Source organism: Thunnus maccoyii, chromosome 9 (assembly GCF_910596095.1).
Source record: "Thunnus maccoyii chromosome 9, fThuMac1.1, whole genome shotgun sequence".
NCBI classification, from domain to species: Eukaryota; Metazoa; Chordata; class Actinopteri; order Scombriformes; family Scombridae; genus Thunnus; species Thunnus maccoyii.
The window spans coordinates 10,633,884-10,646,167 of record NC_056541.1 but is presented as its reverse complement, the minus strand read 5'-3'; the positions used below and the strand labels follow the sequence as shown (position 1 = coordinate 10,646,167).

Genomic DNA, 12,284 nt, shown 5'->3' with positions numbered 1-12,284 from the left:
ACCCACAATAGAAACTGCACTCTGCTCCTGTGAGATTTTCCCTCCCAGTCCTACACCTGAGGAGAGCTGTCTCTGGACTGAAGGTAAGCACCTCAAATATATATATATATCTGCTTTTGTTAACCCTTATATTCATCTTGATGAAACTCACTGAGAACTGATAATGTTGTTATGAAATATACCAAAGTAAAAACGTCAAAGAGCTGTTTAGCCCTGGCCCCTGTTCCTCCTGACTGCTGTTTGCCTTAGAGCTCACTGATCAACTATGTGGTGAATTTTGACCTCACCTACTTCTCGTGATTTTGTTTGCTTCATTTTGTTAATTAATCTATTCAGCATGTAAAGAGCGGTCAGACTAGACCACATCGTATGTATAAAGTTTTTATCTTCCTATAAATACCGATGCAACATCATGTGGAGCACGTTATCCACTTAACAGCCCTGGTGGCAGGTGAAAGTTTAGTCAATTTTGTGATAATTCTCTTGTGATTTGTTTTCTGAGCTGATGTTAGCGTATGTTAAATCTTGATATATATATATATATATATATTTTAATTTATTTATTTGCACAGTAAAAACAAAACGGCATAAAAACAACACAACAAAAGAGAGGAAACAAATTGTGCAGGTGAGATTTAGAAAACCCCTAGAGGCTTATAACTTACATCAAACTTATAACTTACATATAACTTTGATCAAAACCTGTGATGCACTTTGTCACAGAGCCACACAGTTCCTTTTAATTTCTACCTGACGAGCAGAACTTAAGCCAAAATGTACCGGCAGTTTCTTTCTTTTCTGGTATTTTAACCCTGTTCACACCTGTGATATACATTACATTACATAACTAGTGATTTACTGTCATCATTTTGTGATTCAAGGGCGTTCCTCGTACCCAATAACTGCTGACTAATAGCATATAAAGAAACCCTGTTGGTCAAGATAGGAATATATTGCTGCTGATTGTCATCCTCAATCAGTATAATTTAATTGCTTTCTGGTGAAAACCATGAATCTCCAAAATGTCAACTTTTTCAGATAATCAGATGTGTTGTAAATGTAGCTTAAGAAATAGGGCAAGGCATTTTGCACCTTTGAACAAGGCAATGTGCTGTACATTAATCATAAAAGGCGTAAAAACAAAATGTAAAAGAAACACAAGACATTATAAACATGACACATTTAAACAGAATTACAGACAAAATTAAGCTAAAGTCAAATAAATTACAGTGCAGAATGAGATATGAATAAAAAAGCCCCAAATTTGATTTAATGAAAGGCAGTGGCAAAAAGAACATGTAGTTCCTAGTATAGGAAGGAGTTTTCTGGAAGTTTGTTACAGATATGTGTTGCATAAAAACTCAGTGCTGCTTCTCCATGTTAAGTTTTGACTCTGGGGACGGAAAGCGGACGAATCCCAGACGACCTGAGAGGTCTGGATGGTTCATAACATGGCAGCAGATCAGAAACCATTCAATGCTTTATAAACCAGTAGAAATAGGAGATTGTTCTCAACAAAGTTTATCAAAAAAAAAAAAAAAATTTTTTAAAATCACCCAAATTTTGAGATAAATGGTTTATTCTAGACATAAACTGATAAATATTTAAAGAGAGACACACAAAATGAAGGGCATCACTTCCAAATAAGTTTATACATGACATATTTTGAAATTGTGTTAATCGAGTTGTTAAAAAATGCCAAAGAATGTAAATGCTTCAGTTCAACAATGTCTATAACTTTCATGTTAACATCTATGATCTTTTAGTGGGTATTATTTTCACATTGTGGATACATTTAATTAGGAATAAATTGCAGATTATTAAGTGGCTCCTGTTAGATGTTGATGAGACTTAAGATGTGAGGTGTTTAAAAACTGCACATATAAACGCAAGTATGCACTACATTGTTATTTTCTCTGTTTCACATGAAATAGCAGACATCATGGAACAGATGACGAAAATTGAAATCATTCAGTTTTATCACTGTGCTCCACAATGACTCATCTAAGAGTTCAAAATAAGGTGATTACAATCACTAGATAAGTTTCCAAGCATATGTGATAAAATTTGATCACGAGATCATTGCGTAATAACACCAAGTGCCGGTAAACTGTACTGAAGAATGACTGTGAACCATGTGAGATTACTGCAGGACAGACGAGTAAGTTGGACTCTATGAACAATCTACTTCTATAAGACTGTTATCTCTGTCTATGACAAAACATTTATGAGTTCAAAGTATGTTTTCCTGTTGATTGAAGAAGAAAGATGTTGAAACTTGTTCTATAAGGCATCAACATGGGTCCGCCTAAAAACATTTTAACAAAGCAATCATCTATAAAGTACATTAATGTAATTAAAGAAAGAGAGAGATTAGATTTTTTTTTTTTTAATATCAATAAAGTGTTTAATTGATGTTTTGCCTATTTCACCTCCAGGTCGCCGTTGTGTTTGGGTTCAGGTTTCTGACTCCACCTTCATTTTGATCCAGTTTGATTGAGTTGATTTACACAGCTTTAAGGATGCCCTTCAGTGAGATTCCCATTCTAGAGTAAGACACATTTCTTTTTATGTCTAAACTTAAATCGTATTTAAATCATTATGATGCAAACACTTCAAAATATGAGCAAAAAATGGCTTTCTGAATAAAAAAGACAAAAAACAACAACATATCTATCCTATCCATCATTTCTCCCTGTCTTCTCCTGTGTTGCACCCATCTCCATCTTTCTCCTCCTCCTCCTCCTCCTCCTCCTCCTCTTCAAGGATCTTCCTGGGCTTCCTGGGCATGGGCCTTTCCATCATGTTCTGCACCACCTTCTGCAGGGCGTGCACTCGCCTAAGGGAGGAGCAGATTGCGAGGGAGGCAATAAGGCGCAACGATATTGACGGGTGGCCGCCTTCGATATATTTCATACCCTTCCATAGCAACAGGTCGCAGCAGGACAGTGAAGACCAACTCGGCGTGCCTCGATACAGCGAGGAATTCCACACACCACCACGATACAGCGCTGAAGTCTTCTCTGGCCCCCCACCTGCCTATAACGAGGTAACTCTAAAACAAAGCCAGTCAGTGATGGACCCCAAAACTTGGATGCATCAGATAGTGTCACATCTTATTTTGCACTTATCACTTCCTGTCACGAGGAATCAGTGTTGCCATTTTAACTGCTACTCCATGAATTAGTAATATGGTTTACCTGAAAGTATCTATATGGCAGCTATAAGGAGAGATAATTGAACTTCCTCCTGCGTCTGTCATGATAAGAAATATAGAGAAGATCTTAACAATTCTGAAACTGCGTCACTGTTAGTGCATTCTCAGGAAATTGCATATGACCCACTGAAGATGTAACTGATGTGGAAAATTGTTTTCTCTGAGCGCTGCTGTTTTCTAACTTCTGATGAGTTCTTCCTCCCATCTTATCAATATAAAAGATCTCTGTTTTTATATTGTGTAATATTTATAACTACCAGATATTTTGTTGGTCATTATTCTTTGTAAATATGTTATATTTCCTCATGTGAGCACTTGTGTGACATGGGATTCATTGAAGAAAAATTTGACTGTAAATTTGCACTTTCTTGGTTCACATTTGTTCATTTTCATTATCTCAAAAATGATGCTCTTACATCCTCCGTAACACATATTTAAAATGATATTTTACCAACAAGTTACGTCTCCAAAAGTGCTAGAATGGAATTTGGAAAAGAAATCTGATATTTTTACTCTCCCAAACAATGTTGGTGACTTGTCATAAAAACAAACTCTCCTGCAAAAAACACGACATAACATCTACTTCAATGTGCATTTTCTTTGTGTTTGACTTTATCTTTGCCTTTCTGTGTGTTTCAGCTGGGATTCAAGCCTGATGATCTTCCCCCTGTATATACAGAATATAACGTCCCTGTGTATCCTGTCCCACCCCCACCCCCACCCCCACCTCCCACAGACATGGTACAATCACAAACACACTCACACCCATAACGCAGGACCATCACGCTGTACCTGTGACGGGATTATGGACAGTTGTATTATTGCACTGCTTCATGGACTGGAGTGAGCTGTACCTGGAGTTTATAATGTTTTAAAGATTATTTTCATTGTGAGTCTGTTTTTTTTATCATGGTAATGAATGTGATGATGAACAGAGAAAAGATGGAAGCTCCGGAGATGGAATCAGGTCTAAAGCTACATTCTCCAAGAAACTAATCCATTTAAGATCCAAAATAATTTTATTCCCACATGAATGATTGTTACAATTTGACTGTGTGCATCATTCAAACACTTGCTGCTGTTATAAGGAGGTTATGTTTAAGTCCCATCGGTTTGTTTGTCTCTCTATGTTAGTTAGTAGGATGTCTCAAACAATTTTAAAATTTGGTGCAACTTCAGGTGCAGATCTCAATCCAATGGTCCCACCATGTGGCCATTTATAGAACACTCTACATTTTAGCTCATAACTCCTGAATCATGAGTTGAACATTGTGCAATTGTAACAAATGTATTTTTCCAGTAGGTGGCACAACAACAATATAAATCAATTTAAATAGCCATAACTCAGTAGTAGTGAGTCTGTTTCACTTAAAGTTCCCCATCAGTCAAAAATATTTTTTTCTTGTTCCTTCAGCTGTGCAGAATGATGTATGTGCAGAGTTTGACACCAGAAGTATATTTTTACATTCTTCTGGTGAAGGGGGAAACAAGCACGATATGTGACACAAGTCACATCTAGTTTGCAGCCAATCGAGGGCCAGTGTACAACTTGTGTATACATATATATATATATATATATATATATATATATATATATATATATATATATATATATATTGGTGAAGTAGGAGACATTTTGTGTCCAGCAGTTAATCTTTTGAAATGAAAAATATTTGCATATTCATAGATTCTGGATATTTTTAATGAGGTAGAAGGAGAAGATGCCATTTTAAGGAGTTTTAACAAGGGAGCTGTCTCTCATGTCAGACACAACTTATTATTTTTTTATGGATATAGGATTTTGTATGTAGATCCTAAAACATTTTTGGAGGGGATTGCACACTTCATCCTTTTAATACGAGCCTAATACAGGATTTCAAACCATGGCAAGCCATGTATTTTAGTGTAGATCCTGATTCTGATTCAGATAGCTTATTTCAGAAGACTGTTTTTCCTTTTAAGTGTTTACCCTGAAGGTGCAACTGAACAAATACTCATCAGGAAGCAGCAGCAACAGGCTCGAGAGAAAAACAGAGACACAAAGAATGTGTGAAAAACACCTGTTCTTACATGTACTGCAGCTGTTGTTTTCAGTGACTGATTGATGTACTTACGTTTAAATCAAGTAGGAATTACTTTCAGAAACACTTGATGGTCTAAGGCAAGAGTCATTGCCGTATAAATGAATCTCTTTCTCTTTTTTTCTATTTTCTTTCTGTTTTGTCCGTATTTTCTTTATGGTGACAAACCCGCTGGTAAATGTTAGGATCCCAAGCTCTACTTACCACCTGAAAGTTGATGTAAACAGTATTTTGAAGTCAGAGGTGTGCTGTATATCAACTGTCCTTCCCAAATAACTTGAATGCACAAACTACTGGTTGAGACAATGCAGTTTGAACCAACTGCTCTGAAAACAACTGCTTTTTGTAAGATGTTTAGAGAGTTGATTTAAGATTTTAATGAAACAATGACTATATAGTAAGTGAAATGTGTAAATCAGCAAATAGCACATAATGGTTTAAATCTCTGGACAAAATGTGAATGATGTTTATAGTAGCTGGTCTACTAACTGATCTCTGAATATAAAGACAAAATATTTTTGTGTCACTCCAAATATTTTCTGTTAAGACAAATAAAATTAGAAATATTGGCTAAATGTTGAAATATCTATGTTTTGTGTCTAATTTTATACCATATTTCTATGACTGAACATTTTGTTGTATATAAACATTTAGTGGCAAGACTCTTTCTTGAAACTTTGCTACAAGCCAAAAAGGAAAAAAAAATATTTTAACAACTAAGGGATAAATATACATCAGTTTGAGGACAACATGACTTCTAGATAAATAATCTTACTGGGAAACTGAGTTGAACTTCTGGTTTCCAATAAAAGCAAAACCAAAACAAAACAACCCCCCCCACACAAATTTTGGAGTGCCGTTTGGTCCATAGAGCCAAACCAGCTGTTAAAACTACAGAAAAGGTACATAAAACATTTTGCACTTTTACATATGATCACAGTGATGACATATCAAGCCATATATCATGTAAGACTCTTAAGACTGGAGTTTGTTGTTCAGTATTTTGGCTTCAGAAATCACGAGTAATGGTTTTATTTATTTTTTTGTGGTACCAATGTCAGATTTGTTGTTTTTACACAGAGAGATGTGTTATTGGTCCATGTTTAATATGCAGAAAAATGTCCAGCAGACTCCACTCTTGTGCCAAAAGAAGAACATTTTAACAAGGCACTTCTTCAAACAACACCTTTTACTGCCAGATGAAGTTTAGAAAGCTCTGAATATACAACATCCTAACTAATATAGTGTGTATATTTTGTCAGCACAGCATGCACAGGGGTTAGGTTTTGCTCTCCTTTTCAGGTGCTTGTTATAAGAAACAGACTTCTAACAAGTGGAAGGACATAAATTTGAGAGATACTGGAACAAACTGTTTTTCTTACTTTACTCACTACTGCAGCTACAGGCATCATTAAATGTCAATGAAATATTAAATTTAATTTATTAATTGCAAACACACAGATAGGGGTTGGGATTAACTCTTAATTAAGATATTGTAATTTAAAGTTATGACTAAAAATTGAATATTAGCTCATTCTGAACATCCATTTAGAACTATTTGCCGTTTTCCACGTGTTGACAAGGTGCAGCAGTGGTTCAGTGACACGCCAGAGTACATAGTAGGATGTCTACAATGATATCACTGTATAGACATGGTGACACCTACAGATGGTCCCACACATGATCTGTAACCCTATATATGTCAAGAGGGCTCGCACATGTCATTCCTATATGTTTTAAGGCAGCTGGATGTGGTGTCATCTGCCAGCCTCTGTAAGGGAACATGCTTGCCTCTTAAACATACTGTGCCATGCTATCACTTACACTGCACAGGGGATGTGCATGTGTGTGAGTGTACATGTCTGTATGGATGTGGGCATTAGTTTAAATGCCTGACTATCTTCCTGTATTAATGTAATTTGATGACATGATTCGTGACTCTAAACTCTATGAGAGAATTAAGCCACGTGGGCCTCAATACCCAATGCATGTTATTTATAAGTGTTTTCTGCAAATTATTGAGAGAACCACTAAAAAAAAACAGTCTAGGGAAGACAATGTGACTCTCTTGGCAGCTCCCACTGCAGGAACCAATAACCCATAAATGGAAAACTCTGCTGTGGTTCACTGCATAACTGTGTCCTCTGTCTTTTTGTTTTTCCTGCTCTCGCTCTCTCTTTACTCTGTATCACTGGAGGGCAATGCCAATGTGCACAGATGAAGCCCTTTTAACATATTTCAATAATCATTTAAACCCCCATTGCCCAGTTTGTTATGCAAAATCTTCCACTGATCATTTATTAAAACCTGTCTTCTACAGATGTTCTTAGGGTTTATTTTGCGATTTTGCTGCTGGTGGGTAAGTGTCTCATTCTAGCACAGCTTAGAAGTAGATTTTAAGTGAAGAAAGACAACTCATCTCCCCAAACCTCCCTTTCCAAGCAACACATCTGTCAGTAACTAATTAGACATTTCATCATTTGTATTGACATTAAAAATATCTTTATTGCAGGGATAATTTCCTCCCACCTTTTCTGAGAATGAGTCATTTAATAGCTTGGTGATTTGGCACATGTACACAAGCCAACCAGTCCCTGTATGGAGATCTGACTCAGTATCAGAAAACTGTATTGGCTTTGGACAAGTGTCAGAAGTTATCAGTGAGAATGTATGATTCAGAAAACTGATGAGGTGAGAGATGAACAGAGTGGCAGAGGTTCAAGAATCATGTGAATTAGCTCAACTGCTAATTATCTACAATTTTTTATTTGTTGAATCATTGCTGGCAGTTTTATTTTTAAAATAAGCTGAAGCTCTCTCTCCCTCAGTCAAGGATTTTAGATTTGTACATCAAATAATCCCAAACTAAGAGTTTTCTACACCATAGTAAGTTTTGCTCCCTGCTTAACATAGAAAAGGAGGCATCAGCATCTACTTAGCGTCGTGTTTGTGTCCCGCTGGTGAAAGTAAGTCCAATATTCACTCACCTGTTTGCTCTGTTTTGGTCTCCACCAATTCTTTAGGGAAATATCTGGCTCTTTAGCGGCTAAATGCTGCACTATGTTCACCAGCTAGTTGTTAACTTTGTCTGTTTGCTGTTTGGTGCTGGGCACGTGGCGTACTGTGGGTTTATCAGAGATTTTTTGCTGTTGACAACTGCCTGCTGCGTCTGGATCTGAAGTTGATGAGAGCAGTGAGAGTGAACCAAAACAAGTTGCTGACTGGAATTGAAGACTCAAGTGGCAATTTTCCACAGATTTATCAATAAAAGCAACCACTCTCACATTATATAGAGTCATTTGATCCAAATTGAATGTAAAAACACTGGTAAGAGCAGCTTTATGTGGTAATATGATCATTTTCTTGAAAATATAGACCAGAGAGAGAGTATGGTTATGTTCTAGAAAATGTTCTGCTTGTGGAGAAGCTAGATGGTGTCTTCTAATTGCACAGTTTTGTGTTCTGAAATGCAATTTTTCAGTTGTCCCTGTAAACCAAAAATATTCTCTGTAGCAGCAGAATAAATGCATGACGGGGGACACCTTGAGGTTTCCACATGGCAGCTTTCACACCAGAGTGTTCATTCCAGTAACCTCTAAAATCAAAAACTCATGCTGCGCGTTCACTGTTACAACATGTCCTCTGTCTCACATTTGCTTCACTCTCTCCTCCCCTTCTCTCTTTCTCTGTCTATACTTTTCCTCTACTCCTTCCCAATCTGTTTTTTCTTCCTCCATCTCTATCTTTCTTTCAAGCACATGGTCACCAACTTTTTCTCATTCTTTTTCCATCCTCTCTTTCCCCTCCCCCATATAGTCACCTTCCTCTTCCTCCCTCAGTCCCCCTTCGGGACCCCCTGCAGACGGTGAAGCAGCAGAAAGCAGTAAACTCTGCCTCTGCCCTGTAATGATTTTCTGACCTGCTGAATTTCTGCCTTGCAATAGTATTTCACCCAGCTTACCTTACTTTGAACTCACTTGCTAGTGCTTGGTAACATAATATACCACTATCACTTTAGTTGATTGAATGGGGTATTTCATGCTTTAATTGCTTTTAAATTACTTTTGGTGGACAATGTCCAGTAAGAAGGCAGCTGCAAACCTTAAAAACTGAAAAATTCACACAAAGATAGCTCATGATTAGTGTTATTGTGCATGTATGTGGATGTGTGTGTACAATATAGGGGAGACCAGGGACAGTTGTAACACTTTATGCGATTTTCCCAATAAATCAAAACCATTGGAACTGGAACAGTCCATTTGCTATATTATAAACTGCAATGTGTCAACTACTGAAACCATGTATTTAAGTGGTTTTATGAAATATGTACAGGTTGCAAAATTGATTTAAATACAGTCACTCCACTGTTACAACTGTCCCAGTGTACAGGGACAGTTATAACACATGCCAGGGACAGTTATAACATGTCAAAAATATACATAATTAATCAATTAAATACTCAAAAGGAAAAAGATTATTTATCATTCATGATTATTGTGACTATTCATTTATTTATTTTTTTAAACAATCAATACCTTTATTCACACTACATGACAAAAAAGAGGAGAAGCCATCAAATTATAATGCAAGGATATTATTTAATGGGTAGAACACACATCCTCAAAAAAGTTTAGACATTCAATCAAAATGGATTAGTTTGAGGACAACATTCAGTACAGTGTCACATGGCAAATGCAGTATGATTTGGCCACTGTCCTGACTGATTTGGCCTGTTTTATTTCATCTCAAGCCCTCTCCAGCAAAGGAAGTGGGACTCCCCTGTCTGTCTTCCTCTTTCTGATATTTAGCATGCTGTAAGCAATCACTGTTTCCACTGACTATTAGCATGCAACTGATTATCATTAACTTAGCATGTAATTTTATGACATTTTACATTTAGTTTGCTATCTATCTATCTATCTATCTATCTATCTATCTATCTATCTATCTATCTATCTATCTATCTAGTGTTACATCTGGTGTTACAACTGTCCCTGGTGTCCCCTACTGTTTGTATGTAGGTTTTTCTGTAAATTTATAGAGGTATTTTTGCACGCATACACATATGCATTCATTTACCCTTATTACATTTTGAGGGGAGTTTTGATTTTAAAAAATAAGTATTTATTTTAGTCTGTTCTCTTGACTAGATCTGGTACATGCCAACCCTTATCTTGTATATCTATCTTTGCAGTGGCTAAAAGCATTTTCCCCTCTCCACACACACACAGGCGAAACAGCTTTGTCTGATTGAGGTTGTGTTTTGCTCACTGTGTGCCTGGGTGAAGACGATAATTCTCTGAAATGTGTTGGCACAATAAAGTTGATTGAAGGTATGACATTGCTATCTGAACATTCTGTACTTTTTGTACATTTAGTTTCACCCTTACAGCCAAAATGATTTTCTAAAACTGCTGGTATCCCAAAACATTCCCCCCAAAATTTCACTATTCTTTATTTGTTTGTATCAAAGACTCTTTTCTAAATTCTGATGCATTCTCATATTGAGTTAAATACTCAAACCAAATGGATCACAATTACATGCACTCTGACATCAAAGGGAAAACCCGACCATAATTCTTTGCACTTTTCCCTGTCACTGAGCAGGATTTTTTTGTATGTTCAGAATCTTCTGGATCAGGACTACAATTTAAAACGTTGTTTGGGTTTGAATAGTGCTTGGTCTCTCAACTCGCCTTTGTGTTAATGACCCACATGTGGGCACTTTAAGAGGTCAGTCTGTTCACCAAACTACAAAGAAATCTTTTCATAGTGTTTAAGAAATCCTGCTGGTACACTAACAAACAAACCAACGGGTGAACTGAGAAACTGAGAAAGACCAGTTAAACTGAGCTCAAGCACAGGACTAAAAGTTAGTTTTAGATATGACTTAACAGATAGAGAATTGTTTGAGTCTTCTAATGTTGAGTCCTCACTGTCTTTGAGTACTGCTGGTCTGGAAGAGACATGTGGGAACCTGGAATAGATTTGCATTAGAGGAAGAAACCCCTGAGGGCTTTTCAGATAGAGAGGAGCACATTTAATATAAAAAGGAATGGATGGGATAAGATTATGTCTGTGCATGTGAGCATGTCAGTCAAAGAAAAGTGTGCCAGAGCGAGAGAGCTAAAGGTATGCAGGGCAAGAGTGTTTGTCCGGCAGTGTTTATGTGTGTAAGCCTGTTCTTGGTTGAATGATGGCTGAGCACAGTTGCCTTTATTACCAGGATGACCCATCTCTCTCCTTACCCTCCTCCCATTCTCTTTATCTTTCTCTCCCGCTGCTCTGTGATATGAATACACACTGGAGAGCCCCTGGCATAACGCTGTCGAATGACGTTCTCACTGAGTCTTTCCCTGTGCTGCTATCTTTGTCACAGGGCTGTGACTCTTTATTATCACTCTCTAAATTTTTTGTGTGTGTATGGTTTGTCAATCTGTGCCTGTCTTCAATTTGGCAAAATCACAAATGTGTCCCTGGAAAGTAATTTACATTAGCACATGCTAATACTTAATTAGCATATAATATGTTGAGTGACAAGAGGTAATTGGCACCAAAGTGAGAAGCGCTTTTAATAACAAACATGTTTACCAAAAGTATCATTTTTTGGCTTTAATTAACACACTACATCTCTTTGTGAGCAACCACTACTAAATAGCTGTGCTGTGATATTTGACTTTATACTCTCTCAATCCTCCATTTTACCAGTATCCTACTGCAAACAGGTCAACCAGAATCTTACATTTTTTTCTATGAACATCTCATCTGGGCTGACAGATGTAAATTAACCATCCAGACTAACTCAGGCTAATTATTTTTGCTAGTTTTTGTGTTCATTAAAGGCATTATCCTGCACAAATAACCTTGCTCCATGCTCCAATGTTAGCATGAATATTAAGAGGAAAAACAGTCTGGTTGGTATGGTTCTGGCTTGTATATGTGCTGACCAAGCTGGTTGTAAACTTGGTTTCAGCTGGTCCACCGGT

General features: G+C 36.9%; 1 protein-coding gene across 1 annotated transcript; it reads left to right on the top strand.

Annotated features, from left to right (window-relative positions):
- Window positions 1-2,522: 2,522 nt before the first annotated feature.
- Window positions 2,523-9,216, top strand: si:dkey-283b1.6 (formin-like protein 20). The gene is made up of 4 exons (XM_042421181.1): window positions 2,523-2,551; window positions 2,767-3,049; window positions 3,857-3,958; window positions 9,115-9,216. The coding sequence occupies exons 1-4, from the start codon at window positions 2,523-2,525 to the stop codon at window positions 9,214-9,216; spliced, it is 516 nt and encodes a 171-aa protein (XP_042277115.1).
- Window positions 9,217-12,284: the final 3,068 nt, after the last annotated feature.